This window comes from Triticum dicoccoides, chromosome 1B, assembly GCF_002162155.2.
Source record: "Triticum dicoccoides isolate Atlit2015 ecotype Zavitan chromosome 1B, WEW_v2.0, whole genome shotgun sequence".
Classification (NCBI taxonomy): Eukaryota; Viridiplantae; Streptophyta; class Magnoliopsida; order Poales; family Poaceae; genus Triticum; species Triticum dicoccoides.
The window spans coordinates 348,737,819-348,751,249 of NC_041381.1; the positions used below are offsets into that span (position 1 = coordinate 348,737,819).

The 13,431-nt window shown below is 40.4% G+C and overlaps 2 protein-coding genes across 3 annotated transcripts; one reads left to right on the top strand and one right to left on the bottom strand.

Annotated features, from left to right (window-relative positions):
- Positions 1–136: 136 nt before the first annotated feature.
- On the bottom strand, positions 137–7,381 carry LOC119334539 (probable protein arginine N-methyltransferase 6.2). Of its 2 annotated transcripts, XM_037607090.1 has the most exons (13): positions 7,110–7,381; positions 6,112–6,177; positions 5,920–5,988; positions 5,063–5,098; positions 4,627–4,692; positions 4,340–4,408; positions 4,163–4,240; positions 3,905–3,983; positions 3,562–3,656; positions 3,312–3,396; positions 1,080–1,273; positions 841–959; positions 137–742 (listed from the first exon to the last, which is right to left on the bottom strand). In XM_037607090.1, exons 1-13 carry the CDS (start codon positions 7,302–7,304, stop codon positions 700–702), a joined length of 1,194 nt encoding a protein of 397 aa, XP_037462987.1. In that variant the 5' UTR covers positions 7,305–7,381; the 3' UTR covers positions 137–699. The 2 variants fall into 2 exon arrangements, with proteins under 2 accessions (XP_037462987.1, XP_037462993.1); XM_037607096.1 differs by lacking the exon at positions 5,920–5,988.
- Positions 7,382–10,712: 3,331 nt separating this feature from the next.
- On the top strand, positions 10,713–13,157 carry LOC119334557. The gene is made up of 3 exons (XM_037607105.1): positions 10,713–10,895; positions 10,976–11,117; positions 12,845–13,157. Exons 1-3 carry the CDS (start codon positions 10,796–10,798, stop codon positions 12,870–12,872), a joined length of 270 nt encoding a protein of 89 aa, XP_037463002.1. The 5' UTR covers positions 10,713–10,795; the 3' UTR covers positions 12,873–13,157.
- Positions 13,158–13,431: the final 274 nt, after the last annotated feature.

Below are 13,431 nucleotides of genomic sequence, written 5' to 3' on the forward strand. Positions count from 1 at the left end.
TGAAAAATGCAACTCCTACAAAATCTCCAGGTAAACTTCCACACAGAATGTCAATGAATGATACTCCTAAAAAGAATCTTGATACTACCACTTCTTTTTGCCTACCACTTCTTTTTGCAACATTGAAGCAAACATACACAACTGAGATAATATGTTGACACTGTCAGATGATGATTTCACATCCGAATGGAAAATCTTAGTCTGTTATTACAACAACTCCAAGGGCCGCATGAATGTCATGTTGGAAAATACAGTTGTTACAAACAACAGAAACAATCTGCATGGCTATCTAATGTAAGAAAAGACGACTAATCAGATGGGCCAAGACGAACTGTACTGTTAACGTAAGGAAAAACCTATACTACCTTCGCCAGCATGTAATTATTGAATTTCTCAATGCTTCATTCATTCTACTGATCTACCCAAACTCGACTAAGAACAATTCAAATCTAAGGCCTGATTTGGAGTAATGGATGTTTGTTGGGAGTTCTGGATGAATTGCTCCTCGACGTCCTCGTCCAAAATTCCAGCTTTCCAAATGAAAACTAAATGGCAGCATATGTTGATCAATTTGCCATCATGATGACCCGCTTCAGTCAGAATGCTCCAAAATTGTAATGACCGATAAGGTTCATGATGCGCAGGAACCGATAGATTTGCACCTATCTATAACATATTATTCTATTAAAGTTTTCCATGCTATCGCATCACGGATTCTTTAACGTACCATTGGTCTCCAGTACTGCACAGACAAAAGGGATCCAAAGTTACATCAAACTTCAAAGTGATAGTAGAAAATGAGTAAACTGGATAACACCAAACCAGAGCAATAAGACTCACAAATATTTCAGGCAAATGTTAAGGAAGCGGGCATGTTGCTGGCTCTGAGATATGGTAACAGAACCTTCCATAATTTGGTCTTTCTTTAACTCGATAGGTTCAAATAAGTAAAGGAGAGTCTGCATTCCAAAAAGAACAGCATTCTTGTGGATGTTAGCAATGCAATTTTCTAGGAATTTCAAAATAGCCATATACCTAAGCGAAAAGGAAACCAATATGGCACTTATTAAAGCAATCACCTGCTGCCAGTGAGTAGGGGCGTCCTCTGGGGCAGTTGACAGAACAATTGAGACATCTGCCTTTTTCTTTTTATTGCTTGGGTTGTAATTTGGCATATTGACATCCAAGGGTTGGCTTGTTTGCTTCTTGAATTTCTGGCGAACTGGTCCATTAAACTCGACATCGAACCAAAATGCAAATCCATGCAATGGAGCTGAAAAAATAACACAGAAGAGAGCAAGGTTAGAGCATCTACAGCCGGACCCCTCATATTGCTCCTATACACCCGTCTGGACGACACCGTCAGTGACCGGTCACTTTTTTGCGACCCAACCGGACCCCTCAAACTGGCCCTATACGTCCGGGCCACCCGACACCCCAAAACCCAGCCCATATGTGGGGCAGATATGGGGAGGCCCGGACGCATCTGCCACGTCAGATCCAGCCCACACTGGCCCTGAACGACGAGGAGCTCACAGTCGGCATTGCCCTCCGACGGCACGGATGGACCGGGACAGGAGCTTGAGCTCCATGTCGTCCCCAGTGGTCTGGCGACGCAATGCAGTCGACCGCGTCGGCCCGTCGTGTTTCGCGCCGATCCGTCTCTGGGCGCGCCCCTCCCCTACCCCTCCGGCCCCAGCTCCTCCTAGCTGACGTTGGATGCTCGTGCCCGCGCGGAGTCCGCGTACGAGGATACCCGAATTGAAGGCGCGCACCGCATGCCGCGCCGAGGGCAGAGGAGGTTAGTTCCTCCCGCATCTACGCGATGTCCGCGTCGATTGATACATAGAAGCAGCTCCCGCGCGAGGTTCTCCGCCGGTCGCTGAGCATGGCGGAGACAGATGCGGGGCGCCTCCGCCGCAAGAACACGAAGGCACTCCGGCTCGGCATCAAAGAGTCTGAGCGCCTCGCGAAGGAGAAGCAAGAGGCCGCGACGAAAGCGGCATGGCTCACGAAGGAGCAAGCCCGCGCCGCCCGATGTTCGCGGGCATCATCCCTTCTTCGTCGTCATCCGGCACGACAAGCGACGACGACGACCCCCCTTCAGCCGGCGCCGCCTACACGGAGGAGTACTACCTCCACTCCTGTGACAGCAAGGGGAAGGGACAGGCGAGGAAATGGTGATGTCCGGCTCCCTTCTCCGTTTATCTAGCTATCGTTTCTAGTGATGCCCGGTGATGAACTTGCTCTTTTGGGTCCAATTGTACAAAACTTATGACCCGTTTATCCACGATCCATATAGATTATTCTATGTTGCTATGCTGATCAGCCACTATCCGCGGACGCGACTGCGGACGTATAGAAGGTCAAATTTGACCAGTCCAGCTGTTGATGCTCTTAGCATTACATATTTACATTTCCATGCAGATGAAAAAGACAAGCAAAAATAATTCAAGGAGTACAACTGTACCCACGATTGTGCTGTTTTCTTTCGCATGTCTTCAGTAACTCTATAGAAGAAAAAAATGTATCTTCGGTATAATTTGCATTAATAATTTCAAGTGACACTATCTGAACAGGGCCCAGCAATTTCTTGCTCTACCACAAAATAAAAATATGCACATAAATTGTATGTTAGTCTATCTTTGCATGTATGTATCAGTACTGAAACAAACATCATTTATCATCGTTCCAGAGCATGTAATGGAGGGTACCATGGCCATTCTCTTTTGTGGTTTTTCAATCTTAGAACTTCTATATCTGTGTGCCCGACGAAAATGCAACTCAACAGGACCCTAAAGAGATGCTATTACCTATCACCATACATCCTTAACACCAGCTAGCTACCTGAAGCTGCTAAGAATTGCCACCTTGCTGCAATAGGTTCACACACAGGAAATAGATTCCTGACTGCAGTAAGAATCTAGGTAACACTTTTCCAGTACGCCTTATATAGTGGGTTTTCTGCTTCTGCAGGAAGCTTGCTCTATCAACAGAAACATCCCACAGCTTATCAAAAAGCCTCTCTAACAGCAGCACTGTCTTAGAGTGATCAAGCTTAAGTCCTCTCAAACAGACCTGGCACGATCATAGCTCGAGGACTCCACAGATTAAAAAATACAACCTCTGTAAACAAATATAAGATGTTTTAGAGACTTGTGTCATGTCTATAAAACGTCTTATATTTGTTTACAGAGGGAGTATATCATAATATCAGTAGAAACCTAGCTGCAAATTTACTACTAGATGAAATCATGAATATGTTTCACCATGTTCTACCCCGAATGTAAAAAGAATGAAATACAACTTACCTTGCAACATTGATGTAAACTTGTATGCAGCGGTAATAGTTTCAAGATCTGGAGCTTGTATGGTATAGCAATCCACTTGTGCAACCTGTTCAAGGGATCCAGTAAGTTGTATTAAAGAATAGTTCAGCTTACATAAAAATGTCGAGCTACACAAACAGGAACTAATTTATATGCAAAGTCCGAGGGTGATATGTGTGCAAAGAAGATGTCAAGCAGAGGAGAATACACAGTTCAGCAACAAATATCTCACCACCGTTGGCCATGTCAAAACATTCTCGCCACTAATTGTCTCAACAGAAGGCTCCATGAATGTGCATTGTTTTGCAAGAGGCATCATACAGGACACTGAATCAAGCAAAGAATAAATTACAGATTAATCTGAGAATGAGAAACAATAATTAGCTTCCATGTGAAGCTAACTTAGGAAGCTATTGGCACATTACGAACAAGCAACTAAGTCTCCTCATATTTAAGGAATCTATACTACTCCCTCCGTCCCATATTATAAGAGCGTTTTTGACAAAAACGCTCTTATATTATGAGACGGAGGGAGTAGTTATTAAGACAACATATACAAAGGACAACGAACTTACTTTTTATACCATATACATCTCGCCAGAAGTAAATACTATCCTGATATCTGTGCGAATTTGTAATAGGCGCAAGATAAAGCTGCAGCACGATTATTTGTTTATGTCAGCCAGGCAATTTTTCAATCAATGTCTCAACCAAATCATTGATACATACTCCCTCCATTCCATATTAAGTGTTGCTGATTTAGTACAACTTTGTACTTTATCAGCGACACTAAATATGGAACGGAGGGAGTAACATTTTACGGAAACACTTACCGACGCATGAGATGGAAGAATAAGACCCCCTGGCTTAAGCCATTTATCCCTAGCAAAAATTACGCTCCCCAGCATACTCTACAATCGACATGACTATATTTCAGATTTCACATATCGGGCAGATGTAAAGTGATGTGTTGAATAAGTCCAACTACACAAACAATATATTTATAGAACCTCATATAGAAGCATATAGCCCATCCATTCAGATATAATGACATCAACTTTTTCTTCAATTTCGACATCCTGCATTTGAATATTATAGCAGTCAAGTTCCATAACGATGAAAACCTCAAATAGAAGTTTAAGGATGCTAACGCAACTACAATCAAGATATTATAGTTGGCTATAATCTACAAGCAAGATAATGTTTCAACCTTTCATAAAATAAAGCTTTAGGTAAATGCAAATGGTGATGAAATGGTTATGACAGAAATGGCAAAGGCTAGATAGCAAAGGTGTACCTCGATTCGTCCATGCAAAACAATGACTTTGTCAGACAGCTCATTTTCCCTCACAATTTCCATTGCCTAAACACATTTAGATTGAAGGAAATGGAATCAGCATTGAATTTGTAGAAGCAAATAATAAAATAATGAAAGTAAAAAATGCATATTAAAGAAATTGCAAAAGCATTTCACAAATATACATATTATTAGCAGATAGTATGGTGGCAGATCAAGCAAGGGAACTTGCCTAGCACCACTTTTCAAGCTACTAAGTATTTATCACTATTCTAAGAAAAATGTATTTATTTGATCACAAGGGGCTTCCCTCCATGTTGCATTTAGCTTTCAAGTAGCACACAGTACAAGGGTTGGGGTGCAGCACTAGTTTATTAAATTAATTGTAGTTTTGCAATCTCAACCATAAAGGAAAAACCAAGAAGGGAGGATATACCTGTAACGCAATATCACTTGCATCGACTGCATAGACCTGAACACAATAAACTCAGGAGATTAATTAAAAATTAAATATTAATGGAAAACAGGTAATCTGCCATCCACATCATAAAATGAATTAGCAACAGAAATAACTAAGAACAACTTGCAACCCTCAAGCAAAATGAACCCGTATTATTACACAGCAATATAGCACACATGTGTTTTATTGCAAAAGAAAGGGCCAAATTGCTGCAATCGAATGAAAGATGATTCAAAGCACAGAAAAACATAAACATGGAGGCTACTAGTATTTGGTAAACGACGGGTACAATAGATCTTATGGTACAGATCAAATGATCAATGCGTGCATTGATGCAGCTTTTTAAATGACTATCTGGTGCTAACCTATTTTTATTTTTTTGGTGAAAGAGTTTGCTCCTGTGTTCTCTCTTGAGAATATCTTTTTTTTGTCAGATATGTTGTTCACAAATGGACAGCTAAGATCCACAGAAAAACAAATTACACCATGATTAAAAAATTGATCAATATCTTCTTAGTGTGAATTCACTAAGCGACCAACTTATACAGAAAGAAAATAAAAAAATGAGAAAAGGCTTGAAGAGCAACAAAGATTGGAAACATACTTAACATCTACTCCCTCCGTCCGAAAATACTTGTCATCAAAATGGATAAAAAGAGATGCATCTAGAACTAAAATACGTCTAGATACATCCCCTTTTATCCATTTTGATGACAAGTATTTCCGGACGGAGGGAGTATATAGAAAGGGACACTTAGAAAGCAGACGTTCAAATTTCATAATATCATTGGCAACACATAAGTGTTAAGCTAATAATTGATTACTTAAGTTACCCGAGTGGCACCAGCAAAAGCACAAAATATAGAAAGAACGCCAGTGCCACAGCCAACATCCAATACGACCTGAAAATTGAAACTTCAACCATTCATGAGTTAATTGAGTGAACAGAAAACTGTGTCCTGTTTGGTATCTATCCAAGAATATCATGTAGTCCAGTAAGCATACAAACTGTAAGTAACTCTGACCTTGCCTGAAATTAGATCTTTGTGGTGCATGATAGCATTTCTGTAAGTATTAGTCCTCACATGATCCTGAAATTAGCAATCTCAAGATTAATACTAATTCAAGAATGATGATGTTGCATTAGCTTGAGACCTAAGCAATCCAGAGATGCTACTGAAATCACCAACACAACATAAAGCTCAAAAGAACCTGGTGTAATTAGTGTATTCTGAGAGATCTTTTTTCAATAGGTGTAAGGTCTGTGGCACTCTGTGTAAGCATAGCAGCAGCTGCACATCACTCTCTACCAATGCACGCCAGGTCGTAAGGTTAGTAGCTTACATTAACAAATTACCAGATAACAGCATCTGAATTTCCAGGTGCGCGACAAACAACAAACAATGCTAGCATCTGATCATAGCATTTGGGCAACAACAGTGTTATGCTAGCTCCTCCATTCAGAATAATGACGCGTCATTTTTCTTGTTAATTTCCTGACAAACCAAAAAAAAAACTGTGGCATGTCCATTATTTCTTTGTGTGGCTTATGTTGTGTTATATAAGTGATTCAAACAGTGGCCATAATGTTTTACCTGCCAAAGCCAAACGAAACTTCAGACCCACACGGAGCATGATAGTAAACATTTAAGCTACCCATCTTCTCGTGGAGCATGATTGTAAACATTTTAACCACCCATCTCCTCGTGCAAGAACATTATTCCTGCGATGTCTACTTAGTCAATAAACAGCCCTAACTATGCGAGCTTATCCACCAATGGTGACACTAGGTCACATTCTCGCAGGTGGTGGAACTGTAAGGAACCTCAGACATCCTTCTTTGTTCGATGGCGACGATCCCATGGACAGATGGACTCGGTCCACAGATCGCTGCCCGTAGTAAACAAAACCCTAACTCCACCGATGCAATAGCAAGTACAGGCAGGCGGCCAATCCTCCATCAAATACGGAGCATATATCATAGAGGGAGAATTGAGAAAGTGTGTGCTAGTGCACGCGTTACCTTGAGCATCTCCTCGTGGACGCCGATGTGGGAGTAGGCCTTGAAATAGGCCATGTCGTAGTCGGTGCAGGGGGGCGGAGCGGGGTGCGGCAGAGCCGAGGCTGCCTGGCCCGAAGGAGATCCCATGCCGCCGAGGCGCCGCGGCCTGCGCGGCCGCGGCAGATGGCCGTTGCCGTCCTCGCCGCCGGCGAGCATCGGGGGAAAGGTGTCCTGCGTCCGTGGCCTGTGCCTCTGTCGCGAGTGGGAGTGGAGAGGGCGAACTGCTCCGGAATTCAGATTCCTCACGTGGGCTCTCTCGTGCTCAGATGATCTAACGGGCCCGTTACCATGTCTGGACTGTCTAGGAGGTCCCACCTATTGCGAGACAGAAACTAAAGGCCCAGCGCGACGCGCATCTGCTGCTACAGTGCTCCATGTACGCACGTCAACAGTTACATTACGTACTCTCTCAAAAAAAAAATACATTACACATAAGTAGTGATCTAGAAAGTCTTACATTTCTTTACAGAGCAATTTATTTTTTTTGTCTTTTTTCATAAGAACCTACTTTTTTATTATTACTTTTAAAATATTTAAAAAGCTAATATATATTTCGTATAATGTATATTTTGTTCGTGTAATTTTTAAATTATACTCATATTATTCAAAAAATTGTACATTTGCCAATTGCACATTGAACATTTTCTGACTACACAGGAAAAAAGTTAAACACACGTTTGAACATTCTTTTATATGTTACAATATTTTTATATGGCACAAATAATGTTTTATATGTTATGAACTTTTGTGAACAAATATAAAACATATCTTTAATCACACAAAAAAATTATAAGTGCCATGAAGATTTTTTTGAATGGTACAAACATCTTTTACAAATTACGTAAAAAATTCTCTACATTTTTATTAATTTTTAAAAATGCCACAAACATATTGTTTAAAACATGCAAACTTTTTTTTGAATGGTATGGATTTTTTTCAAATTACCCAAACAAATTTTGACGTTTGATAAACTTATTTTTAACATGCAATTAACGTTTCAAAAAGTTTAATCAAACTAAATTTTGAAATATATATATTTACAATATTTTGAAGTATAAAGAGAAGAAAAAAGAAAAGGGAAAAAATGTAACCAACGAGCAAAGGAAACTAACTACTAGGCCGACCCACTACAGGTTGTGATTTGACCCGAGGCGAGCTACTGTCTGGCTACAGGCATAGCCACACCCTACAAAACCAAGTATTTGTTGCGTGGGCAAGTGTTTAGGCTCGTTTTTTGGGGCAAGATCACCTACAAAATCAAGTAGGAGTAGTAGACAAGCTCCCTGTTGTTCTATTCGGAAACCAAGTTATAAGACCTACTTGAGCTAGGGTGGTGTATTAAAAAAACTCCCATTATGTGCTTGTTGCGTAGGATATAGGTGTTCATTTGATTCAAAGGATTTTCATAGGAATTTTGAAGGATTAGAATCCTTAAACCTTTTCTATGTTGGTTGTTTTATTTATAGGATTGAATCCTATATGAATTGCTCATATGGATTTCTTTGTAGTACTTCCCATGCGATTTCTATCATGAACTCAAATCTCTTTGAAATATTCCTTTGTTTTTCTATGATGCAATCAAACAAACAACCCAAAATTCATAGGATGGACATGACCATTTTAATCCTGTGAATCAAAGAGGCCCTAAGTCTTAGCTCCTTTACGTCGTGCGTTGCGGAAATTTGTCGAGCAAACACACAGGTTCATGCGTTTGTGGGTCCGCCCAATTTGGTAGACGTAGCAGAGATATGTTTGGTCATTCGGTATACGTGAGGTTCGGTGGATGCAACATAGTTTGCACTTCTACAACTGATTTAAGTATAGATACGAAATAACATGAATGCTTATTTATTTTAAAATAGCATTTTTTTTAAACGTGAACATTTTAAAATATTTTAATGTAAACAATTTTTAAAACATCATGAATATATTTTCAATTCCAACCATTCTTTATATTTTTAAAATAAACACCAAAAAATGAAAATGTGATAATTTTTAAGTAGGTTTTCAAATCTTTGAAAAAAAAAACAAAAAATTTTAGATGTGAATAGGTTTTGAAACTTTTAAACATTTTTTGAAATTTTAAAATCTGAACTTATTTTGGAAAATGAACAAAAAAACCTGAAAAATACAAAAGGAAAGAAAACAGGTGAGAGAAACAACATGAGATTTTTTTTGGAAAACCAGACCTTGACTAGACTGGAACCTTCCGAAAGGTTTCCAAAACAAGGAAAACTCGAAAGATAACCTGGCTAAAACGGGTCGACCAAGTTCAGATCGCTCCCTTTTGCTTCCCCCTACGATTGGGCATCAATTTGCTACATCGAGCGGCAAACTGGAATCACAATGGTCTTTCCATAAAAACACAAAACCCTTACAGTGTTTAGTTTTGGTAATGGCCGACCCATTTAGTTTACTTCTATTGCTAGTATTGGGACGCTTAGAGAAGCTTTCGGGTGGTGACGATGTCCCAGCTAAGGGACCTCTCACCACGTTGACTTCCGGCTTGGTGGGCCGGGCTGAAGACCCCTTTGTCGGTTCCGCCCTGGAACCACTTGGGGTGGCCAGTGACGAGCAGTAGGAAGATTCGCACTAGTATTAAGAGTTGAAGGACGAAGTTTACACCAAAATAAAGTATAGGAATAAAAAACATACTTCATGATAAGTTGATGGAAATACAATTTCTTTCCCAAAAAATTTGTTGGCTATAAATTGAACGTCAGATTTTTTTAGCATAGCAAATACAATGTTTTTTTCCGGCAAATTATATTGTCACGAGGATAGCAATTTATTTTAGCAAGCATGCCAAATCCTTGTCATATTCAATTTTTTCCTAGGAATTATCATTGCATGCTAAAAAAAATTGCCATCCTCGCCAGGGACGAAGCTAGAAAAAAAAGTTCAATGGGGTCAATGTCTATGACAGTGGGGTCATCTTCTATTAATGAATAGTGATTAGTACTTAGTTTCTGAAGGCTTTGCTGATTTCATTGGGGTCAATTGACCCCAATCCTTACAAGGCAGATCAGGGATCCGTCCTTGATCCTCGTGACAGCAAAGTTTGCCCTAAAAAACGTTATATTTGACATGCTTAAAAAATCATTAGAACGGATGAGATAACTCTGAATCTAATTTGAACGAGGGTTATTTTTTATCCAATCTATGAATGTATTGACAGGTAGTATATGATTAGGTGTGGATGTGATTTGATCAGCACACAATTTGAATCCTATTCGTTTACGGTCTACATACCCTCTCCCGCAAGCAATCTCCTTTGCTTCTTTCTCTTTTCTTTTTTTGAAACTGGAAAGTGATTCCATTAAACATCAAGCACAGCTAAGTCGCTGGCCACAAGGTCACATAGTACAGCACAGGCGGTGGGGATCATTGCCATTAGCTCCAATTGCAGCAAAAGCATGAGCTACAGAGTTACAGCTACGAGGAGCGAACGATACATAAGCAGCAATCTCCTTTTGCTTTCTTTTTGGAAAAAAAAAAAGAAAAAAAAGAAGGTCTCCTTTGCTTCAACGATTGAGCAACCAGCAATCTCTTGGTTTAGGGCCGACATGTCATAGACTCATGGGCCTCCCCTCAACCCTCGTCGCACAGAACGAGATTCCTTTCCCCCCACGAAGGCCGGCGGCGCCATGGCCGGTGGCAGCCTGGAGACGGCGTGGGAGCTCGCCGAACTTTTCGTCCTCCGCCCCGTCCTGGCCGTCACCTTCGTCATATCATTCATCCTGCTGAGTACGCCGGCCATCCCTTCACCTTGGCTCGTTCCCTTTTAATTTCGGCTCGTTCGTGTTGGTCAACTGACGAGCCCTCAGGCTGGTATGTGGCGTGGAGGACGGTGCTGGTGCACGTCCCGCTCGTGCAGGAGATCGCCGGGCTGCGCCGGAAGAAGCCCGTCAAGCCCAAGCCCCCCAACCGCGGGCGCATCGCCAGGTTCTACGAGTCGCAAGCCCAGAGGTGAAGGCTCTAACCTCCCCAAGTCTCCTTTTACCTCTGTTCCCATTTGGATGTGCTGCTGTTGAGTTCTGCAGCAATTCACCTTCACCCACTTTTGCTCAATTCTACTCAGTGCTGTCGAATGTAGATTGGGTTGGTGTATTGATGGATAGCTTTATTTTGATGTTCGCAGTTGCTCACGAGAATTTGATTATCATTGCAGTTTTCCTTTTATCGAAACTGATCTGTGAAATATTAGTTTAAGCTATCTATTGCCTACCCGTGGCCTTGATGTTTGCTGCATTGGTTGCGTCCTTCCCTGCAACTACACTGCAGTCTTTTAGTTTGATCTTGGTGCAGTGGTAGAACTGTTAAATGCTTTGGAGAATTTGGGAACGGTAGAATGGTGAAACACTCGTGTTTAAATTCAAAGGAAACTTGTTGAGTAAATCAGACAACCATATGTTAAGATTAGCCGCTGGCTGTTTTGGAGCTGCATTAGAGGGATTAGAGTAGGATTCTAGTCACTCCTAAGAAGCAGAACTATTTAACGGCTGGCACTGCAAATACCTGCAGCCGTATTGTTTCAAAACTTTTTATCCTTTCTACAAAATTTGTGGGAAATATGGTTGGAGAGCAATGAGTATTAAGTTTCATGCACCAACCAGTAGAACCACAAGTCCAAACTGACGCAGAAGGTTGGGCAAGTCCACGTATACTTCAACAGAAGAAAATATCTGTAAAGCCTGTTTTGTTCATAGAGAGTTCAGATTAAAAGTGCCTATGAAATTTTCTATATTTTATCACTATTAATTGAAAATTGAACATGATAAATGTGATTGTCAATTCGGGCATTTTTATCCGTAGAGAGTAAGTATTTGAAAAGAGGAAAGATATTTGTGAAGTATTATGATGTGTATATTCTAGCATTTGAGTGATGTTTTGTTGTCTCCGTAGAGTCTTCTTGTTTTACTTTCACGCGTAGACCAACATAAAAAATTACCACGCTTTTCAGTTGTATGTTAATACCGTTCCTTTTTGTCATAAGAGTTGCATACAATTGTTTTGCCAAATGGTGCTGAGTTTCTTGATATTGGGTCACTAATACGTAGACAGCTGCTGTGATAACCAGTTTAATATCAAATGTTTGATTACTTTTGTTGACTGGTTAAGAGCTGATGCGACTTGACAAGGAATTGTTTCATGCTGATTTTTAGAAAATTCAGACAAGAAGCTAACAGGAAGAGTGTGGCTTGGTGTGTCACAGAGTGTTACATTCCTTTCTTCATCTAAGTTTAGAGCATATTGGTCTTACATATAAAAGTTACAACCTCTGTTCACAAATGTAAGACGTTTTGGCAATTTAAATTAGACTGCCAAAACGTCTTACATTTGTGAACAGAGGGAATACATTAGAAGATAGACATGGTTACTACAGGAATGCTATCTGAAGACTCTGGTTATTCAGAGTGTTGCACACTTTCCAGACATACCCCATCATTTCAAATCATAGTGTGCTCACTTGCAAAAGTAATACTCCTATCTTATATGACATTCTGACGAAGATAGCTGCTTTCTGCATAGACGATATAGCCTAGTTTTACTTTTGCTAAAATGCTAAGATGGTTCCACCCCTAAACCATCTGAGATTCTAGAACACACTTAGGCTAGTTTGGGATCTGTTTTTTTCTTTTCTTTTTTGTTTTTATATGCTAACGTGAACATGGCTGTTTAATATTGGTTAACAGGAACAGTAAATCAGAAGGGACCTCTTAAGGAATAATCTTTGGAACTTTGAAAGAAGCAACCTCAGTCGGCAGAACCCCTCATCTCATTCCAATTCAGAATGTTGTACGTCCAGTGAAATGGCATATTCTCTTCTTTGGGCAGATCTCAACACGTTTAGGTTGCAACCCCAAATACACAATAATGTATGCACTGTATATTAACCAGCCCCTGTGTAAAGTTAAGGATCTTGTCATAAGATTGTAAATACACATGTACTAGCATAAAGAGAACGCTTGTCCTCTGGAATAATCAGTGTACGATTTTCTCCACAAAGTTTTCCTTGTTAAGTTGATATCTAATCACTGACTCGTAACGTCACTTCCAATGATGAAAATTGCTTTTATCTGATGGGATTATGCTCCTCATTGTTTCTGCTGATCATCCATTCGATCGTTGGGTGATTCCCTCGAGGAGAGAGGGTGAGGATCTGACCTAACCTGGCACGAAGGACTCATAAACCATGACCAAACCATTTGCCACTTTTTTGTGTGTATCGAAGCTGCTTTCTACGATTGTAATCCATATTTAAACAGGACTAGTGACCTGT